This window comes from Dermochelys coriacea, chromosome 12, assembly GCF_009764565.3.
Source record: "Dermochelys coriacea isolate rDerCor1 chromosome 12, rDerCor1.pri.v4, whole genome shotgun sequence".
Classification (NCBI taxonomy): domain Eukaryota; kingdom Metazoa; phylum Chordata; order Testudines; family Dermochelyidae; genus Dermochelys; species Dermochelys coriacea.
Genome location: NC_050079.1, coordinates 3,989,991 through 4,010,611, shown reverse-complemented (window position 1 = coordinate 4,010,611; position 20,621 = coordinate 3,989,991). Strand labels below are relative to the sequence as shown.

The 20,621-nt window shown below is 43.4% G+C and overlaps 1 protein-coding gene across 1 annotated transcript in view; it reads left to right on the top strand.

Moving 5' to 3' along the window:
* Positions 1 to 20,621, top strand: part of CNGB1 (cyclic nucleotide gated channel subunit beta 1) — a 96,382-nt gene that overhangs the window by 47,584 nt on the left and 28,177 nt on the right. Inside the window, exon 18 of the mRNA XM_043495241.1 lies at positions 15,546 to 15,653. Within this exon, the coding sequence (XP_043351176.1) occupies positions 15,546 to 15,653 (108 nt within the window). The remainder of the gene's footprint in view (positions 1 to 15,545; positions 15,654 to 20,621) is intronic.

The window sequence follows — 20,621 nt, the reverse complement described above, 5'->3', positions numbered from 1 at the left end:
ATCGTTTCTATCTTTGGTCTTAATTCCAGGGAGCTCTAATAAAAAGGACTTTAAAGGTAGTTTAGCTGCAGTCCATGGCAAGTTAAATGAACTGGTCCAGATGAGTGTTTCACCTTTTGGAAAAATGAAAACGAGGGATAATTTTTTGAGACAGAAAAGCCATGTGTTTTACAGCCTCACTGGCGAGTATGTCAGCCTTTGGTTTGCTTAGTTGCTCGCTGTCCTGTACAGTATGTCTGTTTTGGCTCTCTGTGTGCAGCTCCTATGGCATTAACAAAAACCTGTAGAGAAGGCTCTTCCCTTCAGTAACACAGACAGTTCTCCTTCCTTTTCCCTCTTGCTGCAGTGCCACAGCAGAGGAAACACTGAGATTAACCACAGAGGCAGACACGCAATTCAAAAGTTTCTAAACTCTTGTCTAAGCTAAGAAAACGACCTGTTGCAAGGACATCAGCAATGAGTGGTGTTGAACTAATGCTGAAAATGATTTGACTGCAAGTGTAGCCACAGACAAAGCACTTCCCATACCATTTCAGAAGCCATCACAGTGTCTAAAACAGTGCTGAACCTGGTTTGTAGTTGGCTACAATTGCAGTTTAAACCAAATTCAGATCCCTTTTAGCTGCACCTGTTGCTGATATCCATTGTCAGCATGGAATATTAATATTCCTTGCTAACATTTGTTGTCAGCAACACGGACTAGTATAAACAAGGCCTAATGCTGCAGGTGAGAGGTCCAGCTACTTCCATATATTAAATCTGGTGCAAAACCTGGACTGTATTCCTGGTGCTTGTATTTCAGATTCAAGTAACCTTCCTCCTAAGAATTCTTGAGCTGGTTTAATATGGAATCTTGTTATTAAAAGTGGACTCAGATGCAAAATTTTGACCCAGCGTTCAATCACCCCAAAATCAGAGGCTTTAGGATCTGTGGTTTAGTTTTGGACTATTGTAGAGATAGGAACCAGACAGAAATTTCAGAATTGCATTCAGATTCTAAACCTCCACAAAGTTCAGGCACAATCAGATCCTGGGTTTTGGCTCAGACCCGTCTATTCTTGTAGAGGTGACTTTTAGGTATTTAGATTAGATATTTGTGTGTCCTGGAGTAGTCTTGTTTAGCATGTGCACACTAGAGCCTTCATTTAATTTTTCTCTGTATAGCCCTTTCATCCATAGCAAGATAGCTCATTGTGATGCTGACACCTAGTAGACAGAAGAGGAACAGACAGTACAGATCGCTATCCTGGATTGGTGGATCCCATATAACTACTGCCTCGCTCATGATCATTCCTTATCAATGGTGTCTGTCAGTGATGTGAGAAAAATAACTTTTAAATCCACAGTGTGCATATAGTCTGGAGCATTTCAAGCTGCCTGCTATTTGAGTATTTATTAAAGAAGCAGACAGTATACTCGCAGTGTGTGATAGATCTTGTTTGTGTGATGTTTTTAGTTCAGCTTTCTTAAAATGACCACTAGAGGTCCTGTGCCTATACTGACAGGTTTCAGAGTAGCAGCCGTGTTAGTCTGTATCTGCAAAAAGAACAGGAGGACTTGTGGCACCTTAGAGACTAACAAATTTATTGAGCATAAGCTTTCGTGAGCTACAGCTCACTTCATCCGATGAAGCTACAGCTCACAAAAGCTTATGCTCAAATAAATTTGTTAGTCTCTAAGGTGCCACAAGTCCTCCTGTTCTTTGTGCCTATACTGGATTCTAAGATGCAGTAAATCATCTTCTATTGAACCTTTCATAGGCACAATATCACCCATTTTTGGAGGGGAAAATATACATCTAATTCATTTTAATAGAGGGAAAAATCTATTAGAAGTTTTTTGCATTCAACTATTTGCATGTCATGCACTGGGAAGAAAGCATCGTAAAAGATGAAAACCATATTTCAGTTGTGCTACAACATTTTTGAATCTTCATTCAAGATTCCCAGGCCTCTTTATTTAGTCTCCTAGAAGTCTTGCGCTGGTTTCTCTGCCGGGTAATAGATGTTCTATTGTAAGGAGTCTTGTATGAGTCAACAGTTATTTGCCTACAGGCCTGAGGAAGTTTATCTTAGCAGTGGGTTGCTTGCTGTCTCTTGGAAAATTATGTGTTCTTCTTCGAGTGATTGCTCAGATGTATTTCACAGTAGGTGGGCGTGATCGCCACGTGCACTGGTGCCGGAAGTTTTTCCCCTTAGCAGTACCCATATGGGGGAGCACTGCTGCGACCCCTGGAGTGGCACCTCTATATCACGCTATAAGGGGAGCTGCGCACTCCCCCACCCTCAGTTCCTTCTTGCTGCCAGTGAAGGTAGTCGGAACTTCTGCTCCAGCTCTGCTGCAGCCTTTCCCAGTGTTCTTAGTAGTACCTCTCGTTAGTGTTAGAGTGGGCTTGGGGTATGCCCCGTGCCCCTGGCTTCAAGTCGTGTGGCTCCTGTCGCCGTTCCATGCCAAGGAGTGATCCGCATGCCGACAGGTTTCAGAGTAGCAGCCGTGTTAGTCTGTGTTCGCTAAAAGGAAAGGAGGACTTGTGGCACCTTAGAGACTAACAAATTTATTGGAGCATAAGCTTTCGTGAGCTACAGCTCACTTCATCGGATGCATTCAGTGGAAAACACAGTGGGGAGATTTATATACACAGAGAACATGAGGCTTGAATAGAGACTGGGAGTGGATGGGTCATTACACAAAATAAAACTATTTCCCCATGTTATCCCCCCCCCCACTGTTCCTCAGACATTATTGTCAACTGCTGGAAATGGCCCATCTTGATTATCACTACTAAAGGTTTTCTCCCCCCCCGCACCACCCGCTGGTAATAGCTCATCTTAAGTGATCACTCTCCTTACAGTATGTATGGTAACACCCATTGTTTCATGTTCTCTGTGTATATAAATCTCCCCACTGTATTTTCCACTGAATGCATCCGATGAAGTGAGCTGTAGCCCACGAAAGCTTATGCTCAAATAATTTGTTAGTCTCTACGGTGCCACAAGTCCTCCTTTTCTTTATCCGCATGCTGAGTGTCTTCGCTGCTTGGGTGAAACTCACATGAGTGAGCACTGCAAGATCTGCAGGTCATTCAAGCCGCGGACTAAGAAGGAGAGGGACATCAGGCTTCGTGCTCGCCTTATGGAATCGGTGCTGGCCCCAACTCCGGCACGCCGAGCGGATTTGGTGCCCGGCATGGCATCTTCGGTGAGCAGTGAAGTCCCCTCCCCCAGCTGGCGCCACTCCCCCTTCAAGAAGCAGGGGAAGATCTGTGCCTCGCAGCGGTGCCAAGGGAAGGGAAGGGGAGAGGCTGGTCCCGCGTCGGGCAGCCCTTGATCCCCCCTGGGCCCAAAGCCTCTGACTCGTGATGAGCGGATCAACCCGGCACTGACTGCGCGTGCGTCTCCAGCAGTCAGGATGCCATTGACGCCAGAGGCTCTCCAGGCCGTGTGAGACATTTTGAGTTTGCCGGTACCTGGGGTGCCGCCGATGATGGGCTCTCGGTCCTGCGGCAAGCTGCTGCTGGGTGCTCACCAGACCTCCCCAGTGCGGAGCAGCTCCCACTCCAAGGATCACTCCTTGCCTCATTCGACGTGTAGTGGCCAGTCATCTCACAGCCCGCACCCGCTCTCGATGCTAGTCAGGCTGACCAGTTCGCTGCCTGGGAGGGAGTCTCAAGGTCCCTCCATGCTGCGTAGTAGCAGACGCAGGCATCGTGAGAGGTGCCATAGACACTCCTCCTCGCATCACAGCTACCGCAGCCGGTCCTGACACCATCGACGTCGACGCTCCCGTTCGAGTTCCTGCTCTGCCAGACGTTGCACACGAGATTCTCCTCATGATTCACCGGCACCGGAGCATTGCAGCCCCAGGCGCCAGGGCGAGAACCGGAGCAGCACTTCCGACGGGTACCGGTCCTCGACGTCGAAGTCCCGGTCCTGCGGAAGATGGCATTGCAAGCAACATCGCTCCCGCCGCTCCTATGGGACTGTGCGTTTGATGGTGACCTCAGCCTTGGCACCCAGCCGCCCATCACTGGGTCGCGGAGCTCAGCCAAACCAGCTGGCACTGCCAGGGCCCCAACTTGGACAGTGGCAAGGGGCCTCATGGCAGGGGCAGTGGTGCCAATGGGCACCGTGATCACAGATGCCCGCCCAGATGGGAACCCGTTCAGTGGCCGAGGTGTCCCAGGCCCCATTGGCCTCTCTATCTCAGCTGAGGGACAAGTCAACAAATCACGAGTCGGCAGCCCCTTGCCCAGACTCCGACCTGGGGGTCAACTCCTCGGTACCGCCAGAGGCCCACTGCTCCAGGCCGGCCCCCTCTCCAGCACTGGATGATGCCATAGCGGCACTGCCACCCGTTATCCCACAGGAGGATTTCCAGGCGCATCAAGACCTGTTAAAGTGGGTGGCGTCCAACCTCCAGCTGCAAGCCGAGGAGCTGGAGGGCCCATCTGACACACTCTTTAATGTGCTGTCGTCTTCGGCACCGGGCCGTGTGGCCCTACTCTCCACCAGGGAGTAGCCAACATTTCCAACACCTTGTGGCAAACTCCCTCTTCCTTAGCCCCTATTTCCAAGAAGGCTGAGAGGAAGTACTTTGTGCCGGCTAAGGACCACGATTACCTCTATTCCCACCCAGCACCTAACTCTCTGGTGATAGAATCAGTAAACCACCAGGAACGACAGGGCTAGCCCGCACCCACCCCCAAAAACAAAGACTCCAGGAGACTGGACTCCTTTGGTAGAAAGGTTTATTCCTCGTCAAGTTTCCAGCTCAGGGTGGCCAATCATCAGGCCCTATTGAGCCGATATGACTTTAACTTATGGGGGTCTCTGCCAAAGTTTGAACCACTCCTCCCGGAGCAGGAGAGGAAGGACTTCAAGGCTCTGGTGGAGGAAGGGGCGGTGGCGGCCAAAGCAACTCTCCAAATAGTGGTTGACGCGGCCGATACAGCAGCCCGTTTGATGGCTTCCGCCATATCCATGCACGGAGCGTCATGGCTCCTCCTGTCCGGGCTGTCGGTGGAGGCCCCGTCTGTCATGCAGGACCTGCCATTTGACGGAGAAGCATTGTTCGCAGATCAGACGGATGTCCGCCTGCCCGGGATGAAGTATTCCCGTACCACCCTGCAAACCTTGGGACTCTATGTGCCTCCGGCTAAGGACAAGGCCAAGCCGCAAACGTCGGCTCAATCTGCACAAAGCAGATACGAGCCGCCATATAAGAGGCCGAGAGACCAGAAGCATCGGTCTCAGAGTCAGTCCCGCTCTGCTCCACAGCCTGGGCCCTTCAAGTGCAAGAAGCAGGGAAAGAGACGGTTTTGACTATCTGCAGGGGGGTACCAGGGCAGTTGCCGGGGAGAACCCCCCTTAATAAAGCTGGGGTGTTCTGCAACCATTGGTCTGCTTTCCGCATGGCGTGGCCCCGTATAACATCGGAGCAATGGGTCCTCAACACCATCTCCAGGGGCTACACGTTGCAGTTCACCTCAGCCCCACCTTGCCGATGGGCTTGGGGGACCCGGAACATGCCCACCTCCTAGGGCAGGAGGTGGAACGGCTAATGCCCCTCGGGGCAGTGGAAAGAGTACTGGTAGAATTCCAGGGAAAGGATTTTTACTCCTGGTATTTCCTGATCCCCAAGGCAAAAGGGGGTCTCAACCGCTTCCTGGTCCATTCCAAGTTCCTCATGGTGTCCCGGCCTCTGTTATCCCCACCCAGGACCCGGGGGAATAGTACGCGGCCCTGGACCTTCAGGACGAGTACTTTCACATTCACATTTTCAAGGGGCACAGGCGCTTCCTCAGCTTCTTAATGGGGTTAGACCACTACCAGTTTACGGTCCTTCCGTTTGGCCTCTCTACAGGGCCCAAGGTTTTCACAAAGTGCATGGCGGTGGTAGAGGCCTACCTCAGATGGTAGAGGTACAAATCTTCCCACACCTGGACAATTGGCTTCTCAAGGGCAACCCTTGGGCCCAGGTAAGGGCCCATGTGGAGCGGCTCAGGTCCACATGCGCAGATCTCGGCCTAGTGGTAAACGAGACCAAATCAACGTTATTTCCAGTACAGCACATAGAGTTCATTGGGGCACTGCTGGACTCCTCCAGGGCCTCAGCATCTCTCCCACTGGGCAGGTTTGAGGCCATACGAGACCTCATCGCCTCGGTCACGGGGTTCCCGGTGACAACGGCGAGAGCATGCCTTCAGATCCTGGGACACCTGGCGGCATGCACGTATGTGGTCCGCCACACCAGGCTATGTATGAGGCCCCTCCAGCTCTGGCTAGCCTCCCAGTTCTATCAGGACCGGGATGGGCTAGACAAGGTTCTCACGGTCCCATCCCCAATACTTACCTCCCTGCAATGGTGGTCTTACCCGAACAATATGCTGCAAGGGGTTCATTTTCAGGAGGTGACCCCATCATTAAACGGGCTTGGGCTGGGGAGCTCACACAGGGAGCATGCAAACCGAAGGGAGGTAGTCAGCCTTAGAATTGTCCCTCCACATAAATGTCAAGGAACTCAGGGTGATTCGTTTGGTGTGCGTAGCTTTCAGCATGCACCTTCGCGGCAAGGTGGTCAGGGTCCTTACGGACAACACCACAGCGATGTACTACATCAACAGACAAGGTGGGACTCGCTCCTCGGTCCTCTGTCTGGAAGTCCTGTGCTTATGGGAGTTCTGTATAGCCCACGATATCTCCCTGTGAGCTTTTCACTTGCTCGGCATCCGCAATGCGCGAGTCGATCACCTCAGCAGGATTTTCTCCCCCCAGTACGAGTGGTTGCTCCACTCGGAGATCGCTCACCTGCTCTTCCCATCGGTGCAACGCCATTCGATCTTTTCCCACTCTATGACCTCTCGCTTTCTGAGAGGCCTAGACTGTTCATTCCCGTATGCTAGATCCCCCGTATGGCAATGGGACCTAAACCTGGTGTTTCACGGGGCCCCCCTTTGAACCCTTGGACATGTGTTCCTGGCCTTACCTCTCATGGAAAGTAGCATTCCTTGTAGCAATCACATCAACCTGACGTGTCTTGGAGCTCAGGTCCTTGACGTCGGAACCCCCATATACGGTCTTCCACAGGGATATAGTCCAGCTTCTCCCACATCTCGCATTCCTCCCGAAGGTGGTCTCTGCCTTCCATTTGGAGCAGGACATTTTTCTTCCAGTGCTCTGTCCTAAGCCCCATTCTTCCAATGAGGAATGCCACCTTCATGCGTTCGATGTGCATAGGGCGCTGACCTTTTATCTAGATTGGACTAAGCCCTTCTGGAAATCCTCGCAGCTGGTCATTGCCTCGGCCGAGCGTATGAAGGGGCAACCCATTTCCACCCAGCGCCTTTCTCGCTGGATCACCTTATGCATACACACATGCTATGATCTGGCAGGGGTTCCCCTGCCACCAATCGTCAGGGCAACTCTACGAGGGCTCAGGCCTCGTTGGTGGCCTTTGTAGCCCATGTCCCTATCCAAGACATATGTAGGGTTGCCACTTGGTCCTCAGTCCACATGTTTATGTCGCATTATGCGATCGTCTCCCAAACTAGAGATGATGCTGGGTTGGGCAGGGTCGTGCTGAGTCCTGGGAACTCATAAACTCCTACCCACCTCCAACAGATATAGCTTGGAGTCACCTACTGTGGAATACACATGAGCAATCACTCGAAGAAGAAAGGACAGTTAACTGTTCCATAACTGGCGTTCTTTGAGATGAGTTGCTCAGGTGTATTCCACATCCTGCCCTCCTTCCCCTCTGTTGGAGTTGTCCGGTAAGAAGGAACCGAGGGTGGGGGAGTGTGCAGCTCCCCTTATAGCGCGATATAGAGGCGCCACTCCAGGGGTCGCAGCAATGCTCCCCTGTATGGGTACTGCTCAGGGAAAAAACTTCTGGCACCGGTGCATGTGGTGATTATGCCCACCTACTGTGGAATACACCTGAGCAACACATCTCGAAGAACGCCAGTTACGGAACAGGTAACAGTCCTTTTCATCATAATTATTTATGGAAGTGACAAGAATGTCTTTCTTCTTGATAAGTGGTCTTGGATCAAACAGTATAGATTACTTACTAGTCCCTGGCTACTTTATAACTATTTGGTTGCTTTCCTTTGAATCAAGTGGTGTAACTTCCACACTGATCAATAACCTGTTTTTCCATGAACTTCGTCCGTTTGTCTCATTTCTTTGTCATCTGATGACTAAGAGGGACATCATTTTGATAAAGTGATACTTGTCATACATGGTTTAGATCTATAATATCATGCTGAATGATTCACAATTTGTTAAATAGGTGTCTTGGATACAGATTTTCCTTGAGTCACACCATTCCTTTTATTTGTGACCACAGTGAGTTGTGTACTGTCATATAAAACTAAAATTCTCTGTAAACCAGTGGATGTTTAGAACTTGAAATGAGTGTCAGTTGTTTGGAGTGATTTTGTCATGAATGTCAAAGTTCACAAATACTTTTCTAGCATAGACCCTGCAGTTGACTGCTGCTGCTATTAAATATTCATATCCTTTGCATATTGAGCACTTTTTGATGAAGATGAATGCATACTAGCCAGTGGCTAATGGGTTATAAAAGTAGAACTGGTTGAAAAACAAACAAACAATCATGAAAATGTTCCCAAATCTCCCCACTTGTTTTCACCAACAGGGAGATCCTTCAAGGTGTTTAGTACCTTCCAACAGAGGATTTCAAAGCACTTTGCAGATATTAATGAATCAAACTCCATAACAAACCTATGAGATATAGTAATATTGTTCTCCATATTACATGTGAGGGGAAACTGAGGCACATCAAAGTTAAATGACTTGTTCAAGGTCCCAAAGAAAGGATGTGGCATAACTGGGAACAGAACTTGGATTCTAAAGAGTTCCTATACTTTGGTGAAGAGACCAGTATAAATATCTAGATGTACAGATAGATAGGCAGAACCTAGATCCCTGGAGTCTGATCTTGATACATTTTTCTTTTCCTTGCTTCCTTGCCATTGTCAATGTTCCCAATTGGCTGATGCACTAAAACACAGTTCATTAATGCACTGAGAAAGCACAATGCAAATTTTATTGTATCTGAGAGTGATTAAAAAAATCAGTGAAATTCGTCCTTCACGGAGTATTTGAGCTGTTTGAGTAATCATAAGTCTTATTCTTTGATGCTCCCTCTCTCCGCTTGAGCCTGTCTCATAACCAGCTCACACAGCTTCTTAAAGGCAATCATCTCACTGATCTTTGACACAGTTTAATAAAAATACTTTTGAGGCTAAGTGTGAAAAATCTTCTAGCTCTCTCTAAAAACCCAAAATGTTTCTCATGAAAGTATAAAATAGGACACAGATAAAACTGTATTCATTCTTTCTCTGTCACAGGATCCTGCATATGTCCCAGTAGCAGGTTTTATATTTATTTATGTTAGGGCTGTCAAGCGATTAAAAAAATCAATTGCGATTAATCGCGCTGTCAAATAACAATAGAATACCATTTATTTTAAATATTGTTGGATGTTTACTACATTTTCAAATATATTGATTTCAGTTACAACACAGAATACAGAGTGTACCGTGCTCACTTTATATTTATTTGTGATTACAAATATTTGCACTGTAAAAAACAAAAAAATAATTTTTCAATTCACCTCATTCAAGTACTGTAGTGCAATTTCTTGATCATGAACGTTGAACTTACAAATGTAGAATTATGTACGAAAAAATCTGCATTCAAAAATAAAACAATGTAAAACTTTAGAGCCTACAAGTCCACTCAGTCCTACTTCTTGGTCAGCCAATCACTCAGACAAACCAGATTGGTTACCATTTGCAGGAGTTAATGCTGCCTGCTTCTGTTTACAGTGTCATCTGAAAGTGAGAATAGGCATCCATGTGGCACTGTTGTAGCTGGTGATGCAAGATATTTACGTGCCAGATGCGCTAAAGATTCATATGTCCCTTTATACTTCAAACACCATTCCAGAGGACATAGCAGATGACAGAACAAGGAGTAATGGTCTCAAGTTGCAGTGGGGGAGGTTTAGGTTGGATATTAGGAAAAACTTTTTCAGTAGGAGGGTGGTGAAACACTGGGATGCGTTACCTAAGGAGGTGGTGGAATCTCCTTCCTTAGAAGTTTTTAAGGTCAGCCCTTGACAAAGCCCTGGCTGGGATGATTTAGTTGGGGATTGGTCCTGCTTTGAGCAGGGGGTTGGACTAGATGACCTCCCGAGGTCCCTTCCAACCCTGATATTCTATGTTTCTATCATTCTATGATTCTATGCTGATGATGGGTTCTGCTTGATAATGATCCAAAGCAGTGCAGATTGACACATGTTCATTTTCATCATCTGAGTCAGATGCCACCAGTAGAAGGTCAATTTTCTTTTTTGGTGGTTCAGGTTCTGTAGTTTCCGCATTGAAGTGTTGCTTTTTAAAAACTTCTAAAAGCATGCTCTACACCTCGTCCATCTCAGATTTTGGACAGCACTTCAGATTCTTAAACCTTGGGTCGAGTGCTATAGCTATTTTTAGAAATCTCACAACGGTACCTTCTTTGCATTTTGTCAAATCTGCTGTGAAAGTGTTCTTAAAATGAACATGTGCCGGGTCATCATCTGAGACTGTTATAACATGAAATATATGGCAGAATGTAGATAAAACAGAGTGGGAGTCATACAATTCTCTCCCCAAGGAGTTCAGTCACAAATTTAATTGATGCATTATTTTTTAAATGAGCATCGTCAGCATGGAAGCATGTCCTCTGGAATGGTGGCCAAAGCATGAAGGGGCATATGAATGTTTAGCATATCTGGCATGTAAATTCCTTGCAACGCTGGCTACAAAAGTGCCATGCAAATGCCTGCTCTCACTTTCAGGTGACATTGTAAATAAGAAGTAGTCTCCTGTCAATGTAAACAAACTTGTTTGTTTTAGCAATTGGCAGAATAAGAAGTAGGACTGAGTGGACTTGTAGACTCTAAATTTTACAGTTTTGTTTTTGAATGCAATTATGTAACCAAAAAAAATCTGCATTTATAAGTTACACTTTCACGATTAAGAGATTGCGCTACAGTACTTGTATGAGGTGAATTGAAAAATACTGTTTCTTTTGTTTATCATTTTTACAGTGCAAATATTTGTAATAAAAATAATAATATAAAGTAAGCTCTGTGCACTTTGTATTCTATGTTGTAATTGAAATCAATATAGAAAAACATCCAAAATATTTAATAAATTTCAATTGGAATTCTATTGTTATGAGTGCGATTAATTGCAATTAATTTTTTAAATCATGATTAATTTTTTTGAGTTAATCACGTGAGTTAACTGTGATTAATTGACAGCCCTAATTTATATACTTAATAGAGGAAGATGATCTTGTGGTTAAGGCACTGGATAGGGACTCAGTAGAAATGGGTTCAGTTTCCAGCTGCCATAGATATGAGCAAATCATTTAATCATTCCGTGCCTCAGTTTCCCATCCACGAAATAGGGCTAATAGTACTTCCTTTGTCTTCTTGTCTATTTCGCTTCCTCTTTAGGGCCGGGACTCTCCCCCATTCCATTTGTATCATTCGGTACCTAGTACAACAGAGCTGTTTGATCTTGGTTAGAGCTTTCGTTGCTACAGTAATACAAATGATATATTTGTAAGGTACCTATCATAAGCATCCAAGCATAGTGCAATAAAACACACAATAGTGAAGCTAAACTTAAAAAAAATCATTTTCAAGTATACAGTCAATATGAGCCAAAGGCTCTGCCACAAGGACAAACCTGATAGCTTTTAGGCATACCACACTAGAACTAGAACTAGGCCATCTTTGGCCACTCACCCTGACACTTGCATTAGATCATGTTCTGCTAATTATTTTGTCTTTTCAAAATTCAGAGAATTATCTCTGACCCTGCTGAAATTCTGGTTCATGCTTTTGCTCTATTGCCGCTGAAGCATTGCATTGATTTCTTTATTGGTTTCCCTGGCTTGTCAGGTTTTCCAAGACTTTTCAGAATACTGCAAAATACACGACTCCTCCCTTTCCCCTGCCCAAGACTTCATATTTCGCATGTGGTGTCTTTATTTAGGCAATTGCTTTTGCTACCTGTGAACCTGAAGATGCAATTTAAATTTTTATTGCTTGTATTCAAAATCCTTCATACTTCAGTTCCTTTAAATTTGTTCAATGTGGTTTGTGCGTATCTTCTTGCCTGTGCATCACACTCTGTGTTTTAAAATCTTCTTTTCCTTTAGTTATTTTAAGATTCATGGTTGCAAAGCTCTGCTGGGTTTGATTTTCATCTTGAACAGCACTGTGGGAAAGCTACTTTATAAGTCAATAAGTAACAATATTCTACAATTATTTAGATTGCTCAAATAGGTACTGGTAAGTATATTTATTGGTAAAGTAGAAAAGTGTGCAGAATTTCGTATATATAGAACAGACTTTGGAATTTGTGTCTGAGCTTGTATTGTTGATTATTTATTAAATCTCTTTCGTGCTTAACTTTTACTTCATATAAACACACTCCTATTAAATAGCTATGCCATCTTAGCCACAGAGGACCTGTTCCAAGGCCCATTTAAATCAGTGGATTTTAATGGGCTTTGAATCTAGTCTTTCCAGCCCAGGTTTGACCTTTGCTATAGAGCCATAATGCATATTGACTTCTATTGAAGGTGCAGCCATTGTGTATTTAAGGGCAAAATCAGCTCATAGAGTCTTGCAGAGAAGGGCAACAAAAATGATTAGTGATATGGACCACTGCAGCTGGGGGGCGGGGGGATAGGAAGTGGTCTATAAAATCATGAATAGTGTGGAGGTAAAAAGAAAAGGAGTACTTGTGGCACCTTAGAGACTAACAAATTTATTAGAGCATAAGCTTTCGTGCATCCGATGAAGTGAGCTGTAGCTCACGAAAGCTTATGCTCTAATAAATTTGTTAGTCTCTAAGGTGCCACAAGTACTCCTTTTCTTTTTGTGAATACAGACTAACACGGCTGCTACTCTGAAACCTGTGAGTGTGGAGGTAGTGAATAAGGAATTTATCCTTTCATGTAACACAAGAACTAGGGGTCACCTTATGAAATTAACAGGCAGCAGATTTAAAACAAACAAAAGAAAGAACTTCTTTACACAATGCACAGCCAACGCATTGGACTCTTTACTATGGGATACTATGGTTAAGCACTGGAATAAATTGCCTAGAGAGGTTGTGGAATCGCCATCACTGGAGATTTTTAAGAGCAGGTTAGACAAACACCAGTCAGGGATGGTAGACAAACACCAGTCAGACAAACACTTAGTCCTGCCATGAGTGTAGGAGACTGGACTAGATGACCTCTCGAGGTCCCTTCCAGTCCTATGATTCTATGTTGTGAAGGCCAAAAGTATAACTGGGTTCAAAAAAGAATTAATAAGTTCATGGAGGATAGGTTCATCGATGGTTATTAGCCAGGATGGAACCCCATGCTCCGGGTCTCCTTGAACCTGCAACTGTCAGACGCTGGGACTGGATGACACAGACCATTGGTGGTCTGACCCAGTATGCCGTCTGTATGTTCTAATAGGAGTATCACACAGAGATTCAGTACTTCCTCAGGCAATTAAGAAACTGAGGCCAGTTAAAAATATTAACTTCCTTAACCCACTTACACACACATGCATATCTTCAAGGTATTTAGTCGTGATACCCCAGGTTCCCACAGAACCCCTCCCCCACCAGTGTTTAAAATCAGCTGAACTTTAAACTCCTTTATTTCTTTTTTTTTTAGCGTCAAGTATTTTATTTTAAAATAAGGAAACTATATATTTTGAGTGTCCCCTGTATAAGTTAGTTACATTCAGTCGGCATTTTCATGCAGTTTTTAAGACATTAAAACAAGTGTTTCAAAGTTTAAAACAAACAGTAACTACCAATTTGTGCATAACCTGCTAGTTTACTTAACAGTTAATGTTCCAGCTCTCTCCTTGACTTGACATTGGTAGGTTGTAACATCTGCCAGGAAAGTAGGTGAGTTGCAGCCACAGCAGACCATCAAAGCCTTTTCTCTGAGTCCCCAGACATTCAGCATTTCTAGAGGACAGATATCTCTTTCTTATCTCCCCAAGGGCATTTGTGTTAATTTGAAAATAAATTTAGAGGCATTCTCCCCAAACTTCACGTGACACAAAAAGACAGATTGCATATTCTGGTGGATGTGAAGGATGATTTTAAAGTATGTCAGGTAAGAGTCTTTAAGGAAATGAAAAGAGGGGGTTGTACTTTTTCGACAAAGCAGGATGCTTGCTTTTCCTTAAAGAACGACTGTTACTTTCAAAAATACATTTAACCAACTCTGCAGACCAGTGTACTGTTTTATAATATTTGCGTTTTTGTAAACATGTGGGCCTGAATAATAAAGGACATATGCAGTTAGTGAAAATATGATGGAGTTTCTATGGGTGCAAATTTGTCTTTTGCTAAGCCCGATGTTAATTCATTTTTTGACTGCAAGGCACCCTTATACAATGAGGAGGCCAGTGATGACTCACATGAGTTGTTTCGGTACCAAGTCACTGGAATGTCTTGTATCTAAAATTTAAATCCAATACAGTGCAGTGAGGTTTCAGATCTCTATTCGGTGAATTAGCTTTGTTTAGAACTATCAGCTGCATAAAACCCGTGCAAAACATAGAGTATCATTTGTTTTACCTCTAAGTCTGTTGAAATCAGCTGAGGGCAGAATTTGGTTCTTGATTATTTATTATTTATATTAAATAGTGCCCCATGAGCAATCTGGGCCCCAAAGTGCTAAGAGCGTTCTGTCACTGAGATACAAGAGACAAGAACAGATTTAAAAATTATTATTGAAGCTAATGTTAAAATGATCTAATACACAGGTTAAGGAAAGAGTGTCTATACATCTAGGTATAATACTTAAATTATCCAAAAGTACAAAGTTTGGTTTAAAAGTCATACAATAAATATAGTACATAATCTGCAAGATTCCCAATTTAGGTTAATAAATGTAATGATACAGTTTAGATATTAGCATCCAAATATTCAGATACAGCACTCATAAAAGGTTATACTAAGAGTAGCTTGTGGAAAGCAAATATAGCAATGAGTGTAGATTGACCCTCAGTAATTGAGAATTTAGGATAGGTTGTCCCTCAATAAATACCATCTCTCAGAGAAGTATTTCAGTTACTTTCCGGACTTTGCTTCTCAATGGCACTCCAGCTCATCCCTCCTGGTGTTGCTGATGTCCGGTGATGTGTTCTAAATAGATGTCCCTTGACCATCTGATGGCGTCCTATACCACGAGTTGCCAAGATACAGCCAACAATACTAAAGCTCTCTCTGCAGTTCTGTTATTTTACATTGTAAGTTACTCTGATTCAGTTTAACTTTTTTTAAGCCTCGCGTGGAGGCTTGTGAGTGTGTGTGTGTTTTGTGTGTGTGTGAGACAGAGAGAGAGAGAGAGAGAGAGAGAGAGAGGAGGAGCAAAGATCATTTTCTTTCTGATTGTTTTTGTTCATGATGCCATTTACTCATTTTTCTTTAGGAGGAAGCTACGCTCCCAGGAGGACAGCACAGAGGATTTAATTGTGCCATCCCCAGCTAAGTCTCCAGTCAGAGCCTCGCCTGGCCAGTCCAATCTACAGAGAAAAGAGTGAGTTGGGTATACTGCTAGAATGAGAGGCCCAGATTCGTGAATCAGTGTAGTTATTAGGATTTCATATTTTGGTGCATAGATACAAAGGTGACTGGCACCTTAGAAATACCTAAGATACAACAGAGAAATGGATAGATGGATGGATATCTAGCACTGATGAGTAAGATGTTTCAGCTCAGTGGGTAAGGAAATATGCTGTTACCAAAGTTGAAACTGTTCCTGTTATTCTTCATGCACTGCAATGAAAAATGTTCTCCATGATTTTGCTGGCCTAGAACTTTTGCATCAAAAACCATAGACTGTATAAGTAGTGAAAGGATAATCTAATTTTGAATCACAGATTTGAGAACTCATTTAAAAGCTGCATTTAATATCTATTCTATTTTATAATACAGGTTCATATTTAAGGAATATTTTTTACAAAAAAATATACCATTGCCAAGTGCTGCCAGATTTGTAGACATCACTGAAAGATTTGGCTTAGCTTGCAGAGAAGATGGCTGCGTTTTTAATGTGAACGGTATTACAGAAATGCGGTGCTGCCAACTTGTATTAGTTGTTCAGAAACATCCTGTTTCTCCTTTCTGGAATGAGAGGGCATTTTATATCATGTGTACTCAGTCTTGGACTTCTTTACATTGTTCCACTAATGCAACAGTCTTGAGAGGAACATCACCCATTCAGTGCTTGTCTTTATTAATAAAATTGGATCATGCGAGACCATGGCCTTGAGGAGTTGCTTGAACTAACACAATGTTAAACATGATTTACCAATCCATGTAGACAGAAATTCATGCATCCGATGAAGTGAGCTTATGCTCAAATACATTTGTTAGTCTCTAAGGTGCCACAAGTACTCCTTTTCTTTTTGCTGATACAGACTAACACGGCTGCTACTCTGAAACCAGAAATTGTTGTGTCAGCTGATCATGAATTAAGCCTATTAGAACCCTAGCATTAACAACAGCCAGTTGACATGCAGCTAAACATGACTTGTCTCTGTCTACACTGAGGTTAAACGTAACTTTGCAATCATATTAGTTAACACAACCTAACTTTAACCTGACCTAATTTTTTAGTCAAGACAAGCTGTGAAAGACTGAAAGGGGAATTCACAGCCTACATGTCCACAGTCTTCCCCCTACATGCCCACAGGCTTCCCCTACAACTCCATCCAGTGGTTCTCAACCAAAGCCCTCTCCTGGTATGACAGAGCATGGTGAGTGATGGCAGAAAGTAGCGTGGGTTCTTAGTAATTACCAAATCTTTTCTAGCACTGTCTCCCCTTTGAAGCAAATGTACTGTATGGGCTTGTGACACTGTAAGCACCTAGGTTTGCGTGGTAGCCGTGTTAATCTGCATCAGCAAAAACAATGAGGAGTCCTCATGGCACCTTAGAGATGAACAAATTTATTTGGGCACAAGCTTTTGTGGGCTAAAACCCACTTCATCAGATGCATGGAGTGGAAAATATACAATATATATTTATAAAATATATACAGGATAATATAGTGATAAATAATAAATAAATAATAAATAACTTGATTTAAATATCAGATTTTAATATGTTTTGCATTTGTACTTTTTAGTTATGTTCCTCAAGAAAGGTGGATTCTCGTTGGTTGGTAACAACAAAAGAAAGTTGATTGGCAACTAAATATAGCTTTTTCACTAAATTTGGTGCTTCTTTTTGCAAACCAGGAGAATACACTATTTCCAGATACATTTATTTAAACAGTGAGATAGCTGAACTTACATTTATTCACAAAAAGAAAAGGAGTACTTGTGGCACCTTAGAGACTAACAAATTTATTTGAGCATAAGTTTTTGTGAGCTACATCGTGATGCATCCGATGAAGTGAGCTGTAGCTCACGTAAGCTTATGCTCAAAAAATTTGTTAGTCTCTAAGGTGCCACAAGTATTCCTTTTCTTTTTGCGAATACAGACTAACACGGCTGCTAGTCTGAAACCTACATTTATTCAGAGTCTGATTTTTTATTCTGTTAGAAAATGGTGAATAATGCATTTCTTATTTACTAGATGATTAATTTTTTACTTGTGATTTGTGTGAAGCTCTATTTGGATGGGAATTTGAATGCAATTAAAAATGCAAAAAACCTAGCATGTTAAAGGTGTTTTTAATTAGTTAAATAAAACTACCTTAACAGTGCTGCATGCATAAGAAAAAAGTTGATCAAAACACTTTGCATTTAAAACTAATTTATTAAACAAAGGAAGTATTATCAGTAGTTAGTGAATTGAACTGATTGTGTCCTTTAAGATTTTAGAAATAGTGGATCTCATCCTCTCACACCTAGTTTTTATTCATAGATTAGAAGAGGAAAACAAGCTTTCCTGTTTTTTTCTACTTCCTATTGGTTTTTAAATTTGAATGAACTATTATTGAATTGGACTAGTTAAATAAATGGAAATGAAGAAAATATTATCTCTCCCCTGCAGAAGAGGCTACTGCTGTCAAAAGCTGGTTTAGCACTTCAACAAACCCGGGCTTGAGGTGCTTAGCCAGTGACTTCCATCAGTTCAGTGGTTTGACGTTCTTTAAAACTTTGACAGTAAACATATACTGCGTAATTAAAAAATGTTTTTAATGATGTCAATAGATTAGATTAAGTTTAGGGCTAACATAGGTTGTCATAATTTCAAAATTAAGTTTAAGTAGGCTTTTTTTTTTAAAAAACCCTCTATTTTATTAAAATAAAATCTAATTTAAATTAAAAAATCAGATTTTTTAAAAAGAATCATCAACTTTTATCTGTTTTGGGAATAACTGGCTCAGCAGTGGTACTGCAGAAAAAGATCCAGGGGTTATAATAAGAAAAGGAGTACTTGTGGCACCTTAGAGACTAACAAATTTATTAGAGCATAAGCTTTCGTGAGCTACAGCTCACTTCATCGGATGGGGTTATAATGGATCACAAATTGAATATGAGCCAACAATGTGATTCAGTTGCAATAAAGGCTAGCAGCAGGCATGTTGTATTTCAGACACAAGAGGAAATTGTTCAGGTGTGCTTTACACTGGTAAGGCCTCAGCTGGAGTACCGTGGTCATTTTTGTGTCTGTGCCACATTTTAAGAAAGATGTAGACAAACTGGAGAGAGTTCAGAGAAGAGCAACAAAAATGTTATAAGATTTAGAAAATGTGATCTATTCTAGAGTCATAGAATCATAGAATATCAGGGTTGGAAGGGACCTCAGGAGGTCATCTAGTCCAACCCCCTGCTCAAAGCAGGACCAATCCCCAACTAAATCATCCCAGCCAGGGCTTTGTCAAGGCTGACCTTAAAAACTTCTAAGGAAGGAGATTCCACCACCTCCCTAGGTAACGCATTCCAGTGTTTCACCACCTTCCTAGTGAAAAAGTTTTTCCTAATATCCAACCTAAACCTCCCCCATGGCAACTTGAGACCATTACTCCTTGTTCTGTCATCTGGTACCACTGAGAACAATCTAGATCCATCCTCTTTGGAACCCCCTTTCAAGTAGTTGAAAGCAGCTATCAAATCCCCCCTACTCTTCTGCAGACTAAACAATCCCAGTTCCCTCAGCCTCTCCTCATAAGTCATGTGTTCCAGTCCCTAATCATTTTTGTTGCCCTCCGCTGGACGTTTTCCAATTTTTTCACATCCTTCTTGTAGTGTGAGGCCCAAAACTGAACAGTACTCCAGATGAGGCCTCACCAATGTCGAATAGAGGGGAACGATCATGTTCCTCGATCTGCTGGTAATGCCCCTACTTATACATCCCAAAATGCCATTGGCCTTCTTGGCAACAAGGGCACACTGTTGACTCATATCCAGCTTCTCGTCCACTGTAACCCCTAGGTCCTTTTCTGCAGAACTGCTACCTAGCCATTCGGTCCCTAGTCTGTAGCGGTGCATGGGATTCTTCCGTCCTAAGTGCAGAACTCTGCACTTGTCCTTGTTGAACTCATCAAATTTATTTTAGCCCAGTCCTCTAATTTGTCTAGGGCCCTCTGTATCCTATTCCTACCCTCCAGGGTATCTACCTCTCCTCCCAGTTTAGTGTCATCTGCAAACTTGCTGAGGGTGCAAACCACACCATCCTCCAGATCATTAATGAAGATATTGAACAAAACCGGCCCCAGGACTGACTCTTGGGACACTCTGCTTGATACCGGCTGCCAACTAGACATGGAGTCATTGATCACTACCCGTTGAGCCCAACAATCTATCCAGCTTTCTATCTACCTTATAGTCCATTCATCCAGCCCATACTTCTTTAACTTGCTGGCAAGAATACTGTGGGAGACCGTGTCAAAAGCTTTGCTAAAGTCAAGGAACAACACGTCCACTGCTTTCCCCTCATCCACAGAGCCAGTTATCTCGTCATAGAAGGCGATTAGATTAGTCAGGCATGACTTGTCCTTGATGAATCCATGCTGACTGTTTCTGATCACATTCCTCTCCTCAAAGTACTTCAGAATTGATTCCTTGAGGACCTGCTCCATGATTTTTCCAGAGACAGAGGTGAGACTGACTGGCCTGTAGTTCCCTGGATCCTCCTTCTTCCCTTTTTAAAAGATGGGCACTACATTAATCTTTTTCCAGTCATCTGGGACCTCCCCCGATTGCCATGAGTTTTCAAAGATAATGGCCAATGGCTCTGCAATCACATCCGCCAACTCCTTTAGCACTCTCGGATGCAGTGCATCTGGCCCCATGGACTTGTGCTCGTCCAGCTTTTCTAAATAGTCCCGAACCACTTCTTTCTCCACAGAGGGCTGATCACCTCCTCCCCATGCTGTGCTGTCCAGAGCAGTAGTCTTGGAGCTGACCTTGTTCGTGAAGGCAGAGGCAAAAAAAGCATTGAGTACATTAGCTTTTTCCACATCCTCTGTCACTAGGTTGCCTCCCTCATTCAGTAAGGGGCCCACACTTTCCTTGACTTTCTTCTTGTTGCTAACACACCTGAAGAAACCC